We start from the raw sequence: 17,111 nt of genomic DNA, 5'->3' as shown, positions 1-17,111 counted from the left end.
TAGTCGACTAAAATGTGTTTTGACAGGCCTTGATGTCGTTGTAATGACATATTTTACACTTTGATTGCATGTGCGACGCGTTGTGAGATTGTATTTTCAGCATGACGTCAATCATGGTAAAATTGAACACCCTATGTATGCAGCCCTGCTGGCTGGAGTCACGTGACCGCCGTGACAGTGTGTGTGTGTGTGTGTGTGTGTGTGCGTGTGTGTGTGTGTGTGTGTGTGTGTGTGTGTGTGTGTGTGTGTGTGTGTGTGTGTGTGTGTGTGTGTGTGTGTGTGTGTGTGTGTGTGTGTGTGTGTGTGTGGATCCAACATGGCGGCGGTCAGACGGAGCTCCGTGTTGTTCACCTCCTCGGTGTTTATAACCTTCTGTTTACATGTCTATAAACAACATGCTTACTGCAGGTATGTATGTATGATAGGCCTATATATGTAGCCTATATGCACGATAGGCCTATATATGTATATGTGACCAGATTTGGCTGTGGGGCTGCATCACCAGAGGAGAAAAACTGAAATTATTCATTTATTTTTCCATCCTAAATGAGTTAATAGCACAGGCAGACTCTTCACATACTAGAGCATGTCTGAAATAAGTGTCAGAGCTGAAATCGACATGTAAATATGAAATAATAAATGCTTAAAGGAGAATTCCATACTAAAAGGCTTCCTTACCTTTCTTTGTAGTTGTTAGTATGTTACGTCGCCACCAAAGAGGTCCAGGTGTTATTTTGTGCAAAGGTTCCTTATTGGCTATTTCCCCTACCATAAGCCCTAAATGAATTGCATTGAATTGAATGGGGCTATGGGGTGTTGTGCTAATTTGCTTATTTCCATCGCTCAAAATTAAAATTTCTTTGTATATATCCTCTCTTCATAATGTAAATAATATCCCATATCACATTTATTTGTATATATCCTCTCTTCATAATGTAAATAATATCCCATATCACATTTATGCCGCGCATGTTTTATTTCAACCAATGCACCATTTACCATGTATGTATAACTGTATATATGTAGGCGTGTACTGTAGGTTTGTATGGTGTGTGTGTTCACTGTTTACCTCCATGTTTCTACTGTCTTCATCACAGCACGACGGACAACATGGAGCCCTGCGACCAGCTCAGACTGGGACAATATCCTTTTGATATCGATTAGTATTATCAATAATATAACTGATCAGTTATTCACCTCAGGCTGGGACAATATGATTTTGATATTGATTATTAATCTGAATAACTGATCATTTACGGATTTATCCCATTCTGAACGGGAACCCATTTGGTGTTAGCATCATGTTATGCTTTAGCTATTGAAAAATAGCAGATCGACTGACATTTTTAAGAATCTGATCTCAGGTCAGAATGGGTTCATCAGACCAGTGTGTGTCCCAGTGGAAACCTCGTATGAATCTGATCTCAGGTCAGAATGGGTTAACTGTGTAAAGGCCCAAAGATTGATTAGATGAATGAATGAAGTTAATAATCTTTAACATTGGTCACATATCTGTGTAAAGGCCCAAAGATTGACGAATCAACACAAGAGCCAGAGAACTGCAAGGACATGACAGCATGGGGTATGTATGTACCTGTCAATCACACATGATGGCACCTGTCAATCACACATGATGACACCTGTCAATCATGCATGATGACAGCTGTCAATCCATTTTTATTTTGAACACCCTTTACGTCTGGGTGTCGGTTAAAAAAATGAACCAATGAAAAGTATTAAAAAGCAATTCGGACGAAACATCTCAACTCCATTGGACTCAAACTATCTGCTAAAGCAGCTAACTCCACCACCTCTCAAACTGTCTGCTAAAGCAGCTAACTCCACCACCTCTCAAACTGTCTGCTAAAGCAGCTAACTCCACCACCTCTCAAACTGTCTGCTAAAGCAGCTAAATCCACCACCTCACCCCCTCTCAAACTGTCTGCTAAAGCAGCTAACTCCACCACCTCTCCCCCTCTCAAACTGTCTGCTAAAGCAGCTAACTCCACCACCTCTCAAAATGTCTGCTAAAGCAGATAACTCCACCACCTCTCCCCCTCTCAAATTGTCTGCTAAAGCAGCTAACTCCACCACCTATCAAACTGTCTGCTAAAGCAGCTAACTCCACCACCTCTCAAACTGTCTGCTAAAGCAGCTAACTCCACCACCTCTCCCCCTCTCAAACTGTCTGCTAAAGCAGCTAACTCCACCACCTCTCCCCCTCTCAAACTGTCTGCTAAAGCAGCTATCTCCACCACCTCCCCCCTCTCAAACTGTCTGCTATAAAGCAGCTAACTCCACCACCTCCCCCCTCTCAAACTGTCTGCTAAAGCAGCTAACTCCACCACCTCTCAAACTGTCTGCTAAAGCAGCTAACTCCACCACCTCTCCCCCTCTCAAACTGTCTGCTAAAGCAGCTAACTCCACCACCTCTCCCCCTCTCAAACTGTCTGCTAAAGCAGCTATCTCCACCACCTCCCCCCTCTCAAACTGTCTGCTATAAAGCAGCTAACTCCACCACCTCTCCCCCTCTCAAACTGTCTGCTTTAAGCAGCTAACTCCACCACCTCTCCCCCTCTCAAACTGTCTGCTATAAAGCAGCTAACTCCACCACCTCTCCCCCTCTCAAACTGTCTGCTATAAAGCAGCTAACTCCACCACCTCTCCCCCTCTCATGGAAGTAATATTGTCAATATATAAAGTCACAACACCAATGATGAGGCAGCATTGCTTTGTTTTACAAAATATATATAAGATTATTCTTTGTTTCCTTATTTTTATATATATATTTTGTTCATTTCTTGAAAAATGAGCATTTTGGAGTTAGGTGGTTTCCTCCCGACAGCAGAGATATAATAGATATATCTATGTATTTATAGAGTACTATTACTATACTATATACTATAATAGATATATCTATAGAGTAATAGATATATCTATTATATAATAGATATATCTACGTATTTATAGAGTACTACAAGTGACGCCATAGTTCCAGTGGAGTGTTTACCTGCTATAGAGTATAAGACAGTATAAATATATAATATATATTTCTATATATATTCCAGTGGAGTGTTTACCTGCTATAGAGTATGCTATAGTATAAATATATAATATATATTTCTATATGTTACAGTGGAATGTTTACCTGCTATAGAGTATGCTATAGTATAAATATATAATATATATTTCTATATATGTTACAGTGGAATGTTTACCTGCTATAGAGTATGCTATAGTATAAATATATAATATATATTTCTATATATGTTACAGTGGAATGTTTACCTGCTATAGAGTATGCTATAGTATAAATATATAATATATATTTATATATATATGTTACAGTGGAATGTTTACCTGCTCCCAACATCAGCTGTCGTCTGGCCAACGGTTCAGAGTTCAAGTTCTCCGGAGAAGAGGTGGGATTCAACAAGACCACGCCCTGTAGGAATGTGTAAGTTATTGATTGAATATTAAATACAAACGGCACAAGGTATTCATATAAAGCAGAGCTTTTCAACCCTTTTCATATCAAGGTACATTAGTTATGTATTGGTCATCTGAGCCACGGACCACCATCTGATGACATTTAGCCTCTCAGACCCATCTGAGCCACGGACTACCATCTGATGACATTTAGCCTCTCAGACCCATCTGAGCCACGGACCACCATTTGATGACATTTAGCCTCTCAGACCCATTTGAGCCACGGAACCACCATTTGATGACATTTAGCCTCTCAGACCCATCTGAGCCACGGAACCACCATTTGATGACATTTAGCCTCTCAGACCCATTTGAGCCACGGAACCACCATTTGATGACATTTAGCCTCTCAGACCCATTTGAGCCACGGAACCACCATCTGATGACATTTAGCCTCTCAGACCCATTTGAGCCACGGAACCACCATCTGATGACATTTAGCCTCTCAGACCCATCTGAGCCACGGACCACCATCTGATGACATTTAGCCTACCTCCCCCCCCCCCAGAAGCAAAGTTATGAGTTGAAAACGTTCGCTTTGAAAGAATATATATATTCAAAGATTTGCACCACATTTACACGATTTTTCAAACATAGCGGATCTACAAGCTCGTAGCGCGGCACTAAGAGCTTGTAGATCCGCTATTTTTCAACCACTAAAGTATAATACTGTATACGTGATGCTTAATCCAGTGTTCTTGTGTTTTAATACTGTATACATGATGCTTAATCCAGTGTTCTTGTGTTTTAATACTGTATACGTGATGCTTAATCCAGTGTTCTTGTGTTTTAATACTGTATACGTGATGCTTAATCCAGTGTTCTTGTGTTTTAATACTGTATACGTGATGCTTAATCCAGTGTTCTTGTGTTTTAATAATGTATACATGATGCTTAATCCAGTGTTCTTGTGTTTTAATACTGTATACGTGATGCTTAATCCAGTGTTCTTGTGTTTTAATACTGTATACGTGATGCTTAATCCAGTGTTCTTGTGTTTTAATACTGTATACGTAATGCTTAATCCAGTGTTCTTGTGTTTTAATACTGTATACATGATGCTTAATCCAGTGTTCTTGTGTTTTAATACTGTATACGTGATGCTTAATCCAGTGTTATTGTGTTTTAATACTGTATACATGATGCTTAATCCAGTGTTCTTGTGTTTTAATACTGTATACATGATGCTTAATCCAGTGTTCTTGTGTTTTAATACTGTATACATGATGCTTAATCCAGTGTTCTTGTGTTTTAATACTGTATACGTAATGCTTAATCCAGTGTTCTTGTGTTTTAATACTGTATACATGATGCTTAATCCAGTGTTCTTGTGTTTTAATACTGTATACGTGATGCTTAATCCAGTGTTCTTGTGTTTTAATACTGTATACGTAATGCTTAATCCAGTGTTCTTCTGTTTTAATACTGTATACGTGATGCTTAATCCAGTGTTATTGTGTTTTAATACTGTATACGTAATGCTTAATCCAGTGTTATTGTGTTTTAATACTGTATACGTGATGCTTAATCCAGTGTTATTGTGTTTTAATACTGTATACGTAATGCTTAATCCAGTGTTCTTGTGTTTTAATACTGTATACGTGATGCTTAATCCAGTGTTCTTGTGTTTTAATACTGTATACATGATGCTTAATCCAGTGTTCTTGTGTTTTAATACTGTATACGTGATGCTTAATCCAGTGTTCTTGTGTTTTAATTCTGTATACGTGATGCTTAATCCAGTGTTCTTGTGTTTTAATACTGTATACGTGATGCTTAATCCAGTGTTCTTGTGTTTTAATACTGTATACGTGATGCTTAATCCAGTGTTCTTGTGTGTTAATACTGTATACGTGATGCTTAATCCAGTGTTCTTGTGTTTTAATACTGTATACGTGATGCTTAATCCAGTGTTCTTGTGTTTTAATACTGTATACGTGATGCTTAATCCAGTGTTCTTGTGTTTTAATACTGTATACGTGATGCTTAATCCAGTGTTCTTGTGTTTTTCAGGAGTGGGTATTCCTACAAAGTAGCCGTAGCCTTGTCTCTGTTCCTGGGCTGGCTCGGAGCTGATCGCTTCTATCTGGGATATCCTGCTTTAGGTAACGTAGCAGTAATAATAGTTTAATATCCTGCTTTAGGTAACGTAGCAGTAATAATAGTTTAATATCCTGCTTTAGGTAACGTAGCAGTAATAATAATTTGCTATATAATAATAATTTACTTTTTTCTAATTGCTCAAAGTGCTTTACAACGGTTCATTCATTCATTCATTGGGAGGTGAAGGTTCATTCATTCATTCATTGGGAGGTGAAGGTTCATTCATTCATACATTGGGAGGTGAAGGTTCATTCATTCATTCATTGGGAGGTGAAGGTTCATTCATTCATACATTGGGAGGTGAAGGTTCATTCATTCATACATTGGGAGGTGAAGGTTCATTCATTCATACATTGGGAGGTGAAGGTTCATTCATTCATACATTGGGAGGTGAAGGTTCATTCATTCATTCATTGGGAGGTGAAGGTTCATTCATTCATACATTGGGAGGTGAAGGTTCATTCATTCATTCATTGGGAGGTGAAGGTTCATTCATTCATACATTGGGAGGTGAAGGTTCATTCATTCATACATTGGGAGGTGAAGGTTCATTCATTCATACATTGGGAGGTGAAGGTTCATTCATTCATACATTGGGAGGTGAAGGTTCATTCATTCATACATTGGGAGGTGAAGGTTCATTCATTGGGAGGTGAAGGTTCATTCATTCATACATTGGGAGGTGAAGGTTCATTCATTCATTCATTGGGAGGTGAAGGTTCATTCATTCATACATTGGGAGGTGAAGGTTCATTCATTCATACATTGGGAGGTGAAGGTTCATTCATACATTGGGAGGTGAAGGTTCATTCATTCATAGATTGGGAGGTGAAGGTTCATTCATTCATACATTGGGAGGTGAAGGTTCATTCATTCTTACATTGGGAGGTGAAGGTTCATTCATTCATTCATTGGGAGGTGAAGCAGCGAACAGTCGACGCCAGCGTCCTCACTTCCCACATTCAGTGGCGGGCTGTAAGGTGGTCGAGGCTAGGGGAGGGGCTACGGGCTGTAAGGTGGTCGAGGCTTTACATGAGTTTCCTGTTCAGATCTGCCGCTGAACCAATCACAGTTCGTATCACAGTATCACATGACATTATGATAACAGGATAATCTCTCTCTCTCTCTGTGTGTCTATGTCTCTCTCTCAGGCTTGTTGAAGTTCTGCACTGTGGGGTTCTGTGGTATTGGCAGCCTGGTGGACTTCATGCTGATCGCCATGCAGGTTTGGTTTCACACTGAATTAAATCATACACACATGAACGTAACAGCAGCTCTAACCGGATGTTACGATGTTAATCATATACACATGAACATAACAGCAGCTCTAACCGGATGTTACGATGTTAATCATACACACATGAACATAACAGCAGCTCTAACCAGATGTTACGATGTTAATCATATACACATGAACATAACAGCAGTTCTAACCGGATGTTACGATGTTAATCCTATACACAGCCCATAGAGTGCAAGTGGATGCGTACGCATCTTCAAAATGGCCGCGGCCACTAGGTGTGGAATGCACTGTGGAATGCACTTCCCATTGCAGTCAGAACTGCAGCATTGATTGATTGATTGATTGATTGATTGATTGATTGAAATATTTATTAACAGTTTGTAGAATTTACAGTACATTTTAAGCACAAACTCAATACAAAGACTGTCAACTGTGAGTGGACGACCCAATTAAGCATTACACTTGTTTACAACAGGGTCCACATTGTTCAATTCATCAAAACATTTAAAGACATACAACCATTTAGAGACATACAAATAGACATTTCTATGTAGCTAAAGAACAGAACAGGAATTCATCATATGGGAAGCAAAAAAGGGAAAATATACAAGCACTGGGAAAATATACAATATACAGTGAGGGAAATGGGGTGGGGGGGATTCAGATTTTACAGAGGCCAGTTTCGAATTGCAGCCATCCGTAGGTGCCCTTTGAGAGCGGTTTTGAAGGAGTCAAGGGATTCACATGTCTTAATGACTGTTGGTAGGGCGTTCCACATTTTGGTAGCATAGGAGCGAAAAGAATTTAGTCCCTTGTTTGTGCCGAATCTGGGTTGTACATGGTTTGTTGCACTCCCTCTGGTGTTGTGGGTGTGGACTTCGTTTACATTAAGGAAGTATTTAGACAGGTACATGGGTATCTTGGTGGTGTATCGAATCTTGTGGACCAGACCCATTGCAAGATGCTGTACTCTGTCGACGACCCTAAGCCATCCCAGCCTGTCAAAGTGGGCAGGGGTGAGGTGGGTTCGGGGGGTGAGGCCAAGTAGGAGCCTGACCAGTTTGTTTTGGGAGGTCTGGAGCCTTGTTTTAAGGGCCTTTGAGGTGCTGTGGTACCAAGAGGTGGATGCATAGTCAAAGAAACCTTGTACGAGGGCTCCTGTTAAGGTCTTCAAGGTGTTTTTGCTGACCAGTGAGGAGATCCTGTAAAGGAATCTTGTTCTTTGATTGACTTTTTTGATTACGTTGGTGGCCATTTTATCACCGGAAAGATTAGCCTCCAGGATGGAACCTAGGTAGGTAATTTGATCTTTTCGTGTGATAATATTGTCACCCACTCTAACCAAGAAGCCATCTGCCTTGCTGAGTTTACTATTTGATCCGAAGAGGATGGATTCAGTTTTTCCCAGGTGTAAGGATAGTTTGTTATCAGCGAGCCAGGTGCAGATTCTACCGAGTTCAGAGCTGAGGGTCTTTTCAACCTGCAGTTTGTTCCTGTCCGAGACCAGCAGTGCTGAGTCATCTGCGAACAGGAACAAGTTGCAGTCACAAGCTGAAGTCATGTCGTTAACATAAATTAGGAACAGTAAAGGCCCTAGTATGCTTCCTTGTGGGACACCACAGCTCACTGGGAGGGGAGGGGACAGTGTTCCGTTCACCTCCACCATCTGTTCTCTCCCCTCCAGGTAGGATTGCATCCAGCTCACTGATGTGCTATCAAAACCAATAGCTTTAAGCTTGTTAACCAGTATGGAGTGGTTCACGGTGTCAAAAGCCTTTTGGAGGTCCAGCATGACCATGCCGCAGTATTTTCCAGCATCCACCTCGTGTTTGATGTGATCGCTCAAATAGAGGAGGCATGTGTCAGTGGAGTGGGATGTTCTGAAACCAGATTGGAACTCGTACAGCAATTTATTAGTGGCAAGATACTTTTCAACCTGTTCATAGACAATTTTTTCCATCACTTTCGAGATGGAGCTTAGAATAGAAATAGGGCGGTAGTTGCCGGGTTCTAATTTACTCCCTTTTTTGTACAAGGGGGTTACTTTGGCCAGTTTAAAATCTTGGGGGACCTGTCCCTGTTTGATGGAGAGGTTAACTATGTGGGTGATGACTGGAGCTATGGAAAAGGCTGAGTCTCTGAGAAATTTGGAGGGAATATTGTCATGGCCAGTGGCCTTGTGGGGTTGGAGGGCACTCAGTTTTTTAAGTACCTCATCACTCCCATCACTCCCAATCTTCCGCCGTAGTCTGAAAACCCACCTTTTCAGACTCCATCATGGCCCATAGCACTTACCCTACCCCCTTAGATAGCATTTCTGTAGACTTAGATAGCATTTGATACAGACTTATAGCATGTTATGTAGACAGCACTATAATTGCATTGTATATAGTCATAGCACGCCATAGTACATATGTATAGCATAGCAGTATAGATATATAGTTTATATGTATAGTCTCATAATATAGATATTCCACTGTTACTTTCTTAGCTTACGCATGTTTCATGATAAATGCTTTTATGTGATGTATTCCCATGCTTTTTGTTCTTGCTTAATGTAAGTCGCTCTGGATTAAGAGCGTCTGCTAAATGCCTAAATTGTAAATTGTAAAATTGTAGGTGTCCCACTTTGACTGTTATGCTGACGAGCGTCGGCTATCGATTCGATCTGATCAAAACATGGATCAAAGGATATAAACCCTGGAAAACGTAGTCTACGGTTTATTTATTTATTTATTTATTTGACAGGGACAAAGCTCATTAATCAACATGTCAGTTTTCACATCAATGTAAATGGGCCAGAGTTAGCCGAAGCTACATTTCATCTGCAGTCCCTGGGCAGGCTCTTAAAAAGTGAATGATAAAAGAAAGAGTGTGGGGCGCCTGCACACAACACCATGCGTTGATGCCATGTAGCATATGTGCAGGCACCCAACACCATGACCATACACGATACAATACAACACAGATCGACATGGCACAGGGGACAGAACAACTGCAAAGTGAAGTGAGAAGTGACACCGAATACTAAATAGTGCCGATAGTTACTCATGATTACATATTTGAATAGTTTTTTAGCACGACTAACGTAACCCTACGGTTACTACGGTTCTGGCAGGCTACGTGTAACCCATTTTGGGCGGGAATCCTTTTTGGTGTTAGCATTGTGTTGTGCTTTAGCTATCGAAAAATAGCAGATCTACAAGCTCGTAGCGCACCACCGAGTGGCGCGCTACGAGCTTGTAGGTCTGCTATTTTTTGAAAAATCGAAGAACGACTGACACAGAAACATAGCTTTTTCAGAAAACTGTCAGGATGTAGAAGACATTTTTAGAATCTGATCTCAGGTCAGAATGGGTTAAACTTGTCCTAAACTGTTTTGATGTTATCACTTCTGTGTGTGTGTGTGTGTGTGTGTGTGTGTGCGTGCGTGCGCGTGCGTGTGTGCGCGCGTGTGTGTGTGCGTGTGTGCATGCGTGCGTGCGCGTGCGTGTGTGTGCGTGCGTGTGTGTGTGTGTGTGTGTGTGTTTGGTGTTGTACAGATTGTAGGACCCTCAGATGGATCAGATTACATCGTAGATTACTACGGAGCCAGACTGACCAGGCTGTCAATCAACAACGAGACATTCAGGAGGACACAGTTCTCACCATGAAGGTACCTTCACGCACGCACACACACACACATGCACACACACACGCACGCACGCACACACGCACACACACACACACATGGGGCGGACCGGAAGTTACATGAATACTAGAGCTGGGACTCGATTAAAAAAATTAATCTAATTAATCAGAGGCTTTGCGATTAATTAATCTAGATTAATCACATTTTAATTGCATATCAATATTCAACCCGAGAACAGCGAGAAACCTTTTTTTTTAAATGTTTTTTGGTATCCCAGTGAATCAACGAATAGTGACTACAGGATACCACTCATTTTCAACATTTTACTGTCATTAATATACTTGTTGTGGAAATAATAATAAAAAGTCACCCCATTCTGTGTTGCCTAGAACTGGAGGTCTGAATTTTTTTTTGTAACAGTAACAAGTACATCGCAGTGACATCACAAAGCTGTACTTACTTCATATTGTTACTGTTTTTTGTCACTGTACAATACTTTAAAACAGTTGTCATGTTGCACACATGCCTAAAATTGCTATTTGCGCCGCCCAGCTTGTCGCACTCCAGGCTGCATGAACAGCGCTCGGGCTCTGTTTTCTGCCCCCTCAATGTCCCCGTTCTCTGTTGTACTTCAATGGCTAGTTGGCTACAAGTTACAACGGTAGCTTTGCGGTAGTCAAAATGTAAGCGAGTGACAGCGAGACGAGATGAACACATGTCGACCGTATCAATGCAGAGACCTACATTATTAAATCCATTATTGGCCATTTGGCCTGGAGGGAGAACGTTTACAGCCGCCGCTGCCCTCCTATCCGTCTCCACACTGGCACGGCTTACGGCTATCAAAAGTTAGCCATGTGCTATCGATGTTTGAGGGTTTTCTCGTCAGCGAAAAGTCAACAAACGGAACACGGTGACATGCATGGTGATCTTCCTTAATAATAAAAAAAGTCTTAGCCCATGCGTCCAGTGGCTTTATAGGTATAGGTTGCTCGGATCTGGACTGGATTTATTTATGTTTTGTTGGACTAGAACCGGCGGACCTCTGTACTGTAGACGCGCAGATGCATGCATCATGCAGATGCGATGCGTTGTTTATTGATGATTAAGCCAGAAGCCTACAACAATTTATTTATATTGTTAAATGTTGCTTTTTTGTTTGTCTTTTATAAAAGGAGCATAAATAAATGTATGCCATTCGTCTACCAACTTTAATTATGTAGCCTATACATGCATATTACATTTGGGGTAGCCTATTAAAAAAAGAAAAAAAATCAACCAAACTATCCGTTACTGACATCCCTACTAAATACCCAAAGCGCTTCACATAGGAACACTAGGAACAGACTTTAATAAGAAAAAAACAAAGCAAAACATAACAGATAGAACAACAGTACAGGGTTAAAAAGATAAAAGGATAAACGAGGCCTCAGCTGGGGAAAGCTATCCTGAAGAGGTGTGTTTTGAGTAGGCATGCCGCGGTTTACCGAATTTCGGTAATACCGCGACAGTAACAGCCACGGTGTTGATACGGTGAGATTTCCTAGTTTACGGTATTTTGAATACAGCGTCGGTGGGCGGCGCATGCTGCTTCACCACACTGAAAGCTGCAGTAGATTGAAAAGTTGCTTCCTACCTTTGAGTTATAGTGTTGCTGAAAGACACCCAGATCCAATTGTATATTCCATATTTCCATAATGTATTAATCAGACCAGTGTGTGTCCAGTGGAAACCTCGTGTGAATCTGATCTCAGGTCAGAATGGGTTAATCAGACCAGTGTGTGTCCAGTGGAAACCTCGTGTGAATCTGATCTCAGGTCAGAATGGGCTAAATAAGTGTGAACTGTCAACACGGCACACAGAGTTGTTAGCATGTGCAGATTATGCACTAGCTCTGCTACAGCGTGCAGGGTACATGTACCATAAACGGCCATTAGGGGGAGCCATAGTACAGTGTAATACAGTGGGGAATAGCTATTGATTCATTGATTGAATACTTTATTGGCAGAATTGTAACAGGGTACAGTCAAACACATGTCCAAAGGGATCACTGAAAACAGTCCCTGCAGTCTTGTTTCCATTCAGGTCCTGGGTAATCAATTCATAATCATGACGTGACAAATAACAACAAAATTCAAATTATCACACAAGGTCAAAATTAAAAAATAAGATATGTAGGCCCACAGGTTAGGGACCAAAGAAGGGCTTATAAGGAGGTGGGGGTAGTCACTAGACATAGGTGTGGGGGGAGGGAGGGGGGGGGGGGGATATATATTTTTCTAAATATAAATACCGTGGAATAGCGAGGTATAGGTTATCAATACCGGCACCGTACCGTACTGTAAATGCTCATACCGTGGCATGCCTAGTTTTGAGTGAGGTTTTGAAGGAGAGGAGAGAGGGAGCAACTCTGAGATGGTTAGGGAGTTCATTCCAGAGTTTGGGGGCAGAGACATAGAAGGCCCAGGTGTCCCCCCTGGTTGGGGGCAGAGACATAGAAGGCCCTGTCCCCCCAGGTGTCCCCCCAGGTTGGGGGCAGAGACATAGAAGGCCCTGTCCGTCCCCAGGTGTCCCCCCAGGTTGGGGGCAGAGACATAGAAGGCCCTGTCTGTCCCCCCAGGTGTCCCCCCTGGTTGGGGGCAGAGACATAGAAGGCCCTGTCTGTCCCCCCAGGTGTCCCCCCAGGTGCGGTACTTGGCCTTGCGTTCCTTCAGGAGGTTGGCTTCACTGGACCTGAGGGAGCGGGGGGGGGGGGGGGGGGCATATGGTTCGAGAAGATCGGAGAGGTAGGGGGGAGCCAGGTTATTGAGAGCTTTGTACCAGTGTTGTTTTTGGCAGCACATTTCTATTTTAGTTTAGTCATAGTCTTTGGACTGAAACTTCCATTTAGTTTTAGTCACATTTTAGTCACCTGGAATGTCTTAGTGTTAGTCTAGTTTTAGTCGACTAAACGTCATAAGATTTTAGTCGACTAAATCTACAGTTGATTTAGTCGACTAAAATGTATTTTGACAGGCCTTGATGTCGTTGTAATGACATATTTTACACTTCGGTTGCATGCTGAAAATAGCATGCAACCCAGCATAAAACTGGATCTCTTGTCCACTAGTCCCTTCCTAACATTTTAGTCTAGTTTTTATTTGTTGACGAAATTGTCAGTATATTTAGTCTTAGTTTTAGTCATAGATTCATTTTTATTTAGTTTTTATTTAGTTTTAGTCAGTGAAAAAAGGTAGTCGACGAACATTTTTCGTCTTAGTTTTAGTCGATGAAAACAACACTACTTTGTAGGCGGTGAGCAGGATTTATTATTTATTATGAACCATAATTTGAGACCTGTGTCATACCATCGCTTCAGGAATATAAAAGAAGACATCATTATCACAGGTTGTTTTCTAATCGGTTGCTTCTTCAGATGTGCACAGAGCAGTGTTGTTTTCGTCGACTAAAACTAAGACGAAAAATGTTCGTCGACTACCTATTTTCACTGATAATTATATCACGAATTAACCTCTCTCTCTCTCTCTCTGTCTCTGTATCTCTCTCTCTCTCTCTCTGTCTCTCTCTCTCTCTCTCTCTCTCTCTCTCTCTCTCTCTCTCTCTCTCTCTCTCTCTCTCTCTCTCTCTCTCTCTCTCTCCAGGGATGAAATGGAGTGTCTTCCTCTGAATGCTGGCATATACAACAAGATGCACACTGCACCCCATACACGCACACACACGCACACAAATCGGACTGTTTATTTATGTATAGGATTAACGTTATGTTGTTATTTTGTAAATAATAAGTAAATGTACTTTGTTACTTTCCACCACTGGTACTGTACACGCACGCAGGCAGGCACGCGCACACACACACACACACACACACAGCGTAATGTTTAATCAGACCAGTGTGTGTCCAGTGGAAAACTCGTATGAATCTGATCTCAGGTCAGAATGGGTTATTCATGTATAGTGTTATTTTGTAAATAAATGTTTTGTTTTCCTGGAGAATGTACAGTAATCAATCACATGACTGTTTTATTGAGAAAATAATTTAAAAAAAAGGTAACTTATTTCAGAGCGGTCTGAACAGGCAGCGTGACGTCATCCACCTCCTACAGTCTCAGGTATCAGTCGCGTTGGGTTTCGGAACCGGCTCCGTTTCAGACCCGGTTTCATGGGGGGGGGGTTTGAGTGGTGCTCCAACCACTCCAAGGAACAGCAATGTCCGTGTTCACCTATGTCTCCGTCTTTGTACAATTTACAATTTACAATTTAGGCATTTATCAGACGCTCTTAATCCAGAGCGACTTACATTAAGCAAGAACAAAAGCATGGGAATACATCACAAAAAAACATTTATCATGAAACATGCGTGTAAGCTAAGAAAGTAACAGTGGAATATCTATATAATGAAACTATACATATAAACTATACATCTATACTACTATGCTATACATATGTGCTATGGCGTGCTATGACTACATACAATGCAATTATAGTGCTGTCTACATAGCATGCTATAAGTCTGTATCAGATGCTATCTAAGTCTACAGAAATGCTATCTTAACCCATTCTGAACGGGCACCCATTTTGGTGTTGGCATCATGTTATGCTTTAGCTATTGAAAAATAGCAGATCTACAAGCTCATATCGCGCCACCGAGTGGCGCGATACGAGCTTGTAGGTCTGCTATTTATTTTTTTAATCGAAGAACGACTGACATTTTTAGAATCTGATCTCAGGTCAGAATGGGTTAGTCAGACCAATGTGTGTCCAGTGGAAACCTCGTATGAATCTGATCTCAGGTCAGAATGTGTTAAGTGGGTAGGGTAAGTGCTATGGGCCATGATGGAGTCTGAAAAGGTGGCCATGAGCACCAGAATAACTATTGGTACCAGTAGGGGCGCTGTTGTGCCAGAAACAGAGAGAGAGAGAGAGTGCTGCACTGTTGCCTGCTAATGAGAGAGAGAGAGAGAGAGGGGGGGGGGGGGGTGAGAGGGGAGTTGCACCACTCAGTTCACACCGGGTGTGATTTTTTTTCCAAGGAACAGCAATGTCCCTTTGTCCCCATGTGTAGAGTACCAGCAGGGGCAAAAGTGGCGCTGTTGTGCCAGAAACAGAGAGAGAGAGAGATAGATAGTGTTGCACTTTTGCCTGAGAGAGAGAGAGAGCGAGAGGGAGGGAGAGAGACGGGGGTGAGGGAGGGGGAGAGAGGGAGAGGGGGAAGGAGAGGGGAAGAGAGAGAGAGAGGGGGAGGGGGGAGGGAGAGAGGGAAGAGAGAGAGGGGGAGGGGAGTGAGGGGGGAGGGAGAGGGAGGGGGAGAGAGGGGGGAGGGAGAGAGGGGGGGAGGGAGAGAGAGAGAGTGGGATGCAGGGGGGGGAGGGGGAGAGAGAGGGGGAGGCAGGGAGAGAGAGAGTGGGAGGCAGGGGGAGAGAGAGAGAGAGAGTGGGATGCAGGGGGAGAGAGAGAGGGAGTAGTAGAGGGGGAGAGAGAGTGGGAGGGAGTAGTAGAGGGGGAGAGAGAGACAGAGGGAGGCAGGGGGAGAGGAGAGTTTCACACGGGTTGTACCGTACGGACAGTTTCTCACCACAACATAAGTAAGAACATGTACCTTTTTATATGATATTATTGACTCTACAACAACTCACTGATTGGTTTGTGTCTATATTAATAACTGTGGTTTCACAGGAACACGTCACCGTGGTGAAGACTTCAAAATAAAAGAGGTTTTGTGTCTATAATGAAAACAACGTTGTCAGTTCAGCCTCCACCAGTCTCCATGGCAACAGAGTTGGACCCTCCCCATTATGCAAATGAGCGATGAGGAAACCACTTCTCTGACCAATCCCAGCCTCAGAACAGACTTTTGACATGAGGTTCATTTTTGCCTTGACTGGAATTGATAGGACGACATTCCCCATCACACAGTTATAATATTTAACCCATTCTGACCTGAGATCAGATTCTAAAAATGTCAGTCGTTCTTCGATTTTTCAAAAATAGCAGACCTACAAGCTCGTAGCGCGCCACTCGGTTGCGCGCTACGAGCTTGTAGATCTGCTATTTTTCAATAGCTAAAGCATAACATGATGCTAACACCAAAATGGGTTCCCGTTCAGAATGGGTTAACAGTTGTATAGCTGTCATAACTCAGTTTATAGTTTTATTAATATTACTCAGATTATTCATATGTTAAGTTAATTCAAGGCCATTCTCAACATATAGGAATGTGTCTTACTCTTAAACCTCAAACAAAGCTGTCATAATTAACTTAGTTTATTGTTCATATTTTAAACGTAGTGAGATTAGATTTCATTATGACGAAAGGTTCACTCAACTCAAGGCCATTTTAGGGACATTAATTAATTCCTAATAGTAATAATAATAACAATGTGTCTTTAACCCATTCTGTGCGGGAACCCATTTTGGTGTTAGCACTATGTTATGCTTTAGCTATTGAAAAATAGCAGATCTACAAGCTCGTAGCGCGCCACCCTATTTTTGAAAAATCGAAGAGCGACTGACATCAGAAGACATTTTTTAGAATCTGATCTCAGGTCAGAATGGAAAACTGTCAGGATGTAAGAAGACATTTTTAGAATCTGATCTCAGGTCAGAATGGAAAACTGTCAGGATGTGTAGAAGACATTTTTAGAATCT

General features: G+C 41.9%; 1 protein-coding gene across 1 annotated transcript; it reads left to right on the top strand.

Moving 5' to 3' along the window:
- Positions 1-305: 305 nt before the first annotated feature.
- Positions 306-14,376, top strand: tm2d1 (TM2 domain containing 1). Its single transcript, XM_083767530.1, has 8 exons — positions 306-408; positions 1,098-1,147; positions 1,514-1,582; positions 3,349-3,457; positions 5,503-5,594; positions 6,744-6,817; positions 10,378-10,490; positions 14,108-14,376. Exons 1-7 carry the CDS (start codon positions 317-319, stop codon positions 10,486-10,488), a joined length of 597 nt encoding a protein of 198 aa, XP_083623656.1. The 5' UTR covers positions 306-316; the 3' UTR covers positions 10,489-10,490; positions 14,108-14,376.
- The last annotated feature ends 2,735 nt before the right edge of the window (positions 14,377-17,111 follow it).

Source organism: Protomyctophum parallelum (genome assembly GCF_964188405.1).
Source record: "Protomyctophum parallelum genome assembly, chromosome: 6".
NCBI lineage: Eukaryota > Metazoa > Chordata > Actinopteri > Myctophiformes > Myctophidae > Protomyctophum > Protomyctophum parallelum.
The sequence above is the reverse complement of the archived record's forward strand: the minus strand, read 5'-3'. Positions and strand labels throughout refer to the sequence as shown.

Bases quoted from the DNA above. Each gene is read 5' to 3' on its own strand.
- tm2d1 (XM_083767530.1), top strand. From the start codon at position 317: ATGGCGGCGGTCAGACGGAGCTCCGTGTTGTTCACCTCCTCGGTGTTT. The intron at 1,583-3,348 runs GTATGTATGTAC...TATATGTTACAG, and splicing joins CAAGGACATGACAGCATGGG to TGGAATGTTTACCTGCTCCC. The intron at 5,595-6,743 runs GTAACGTAGCAG...TCTCTCTCTCAG, and splicing joins TCTGGGATATCCTGCTTTAG to GCTTGTTGAAGTTCTGCACT.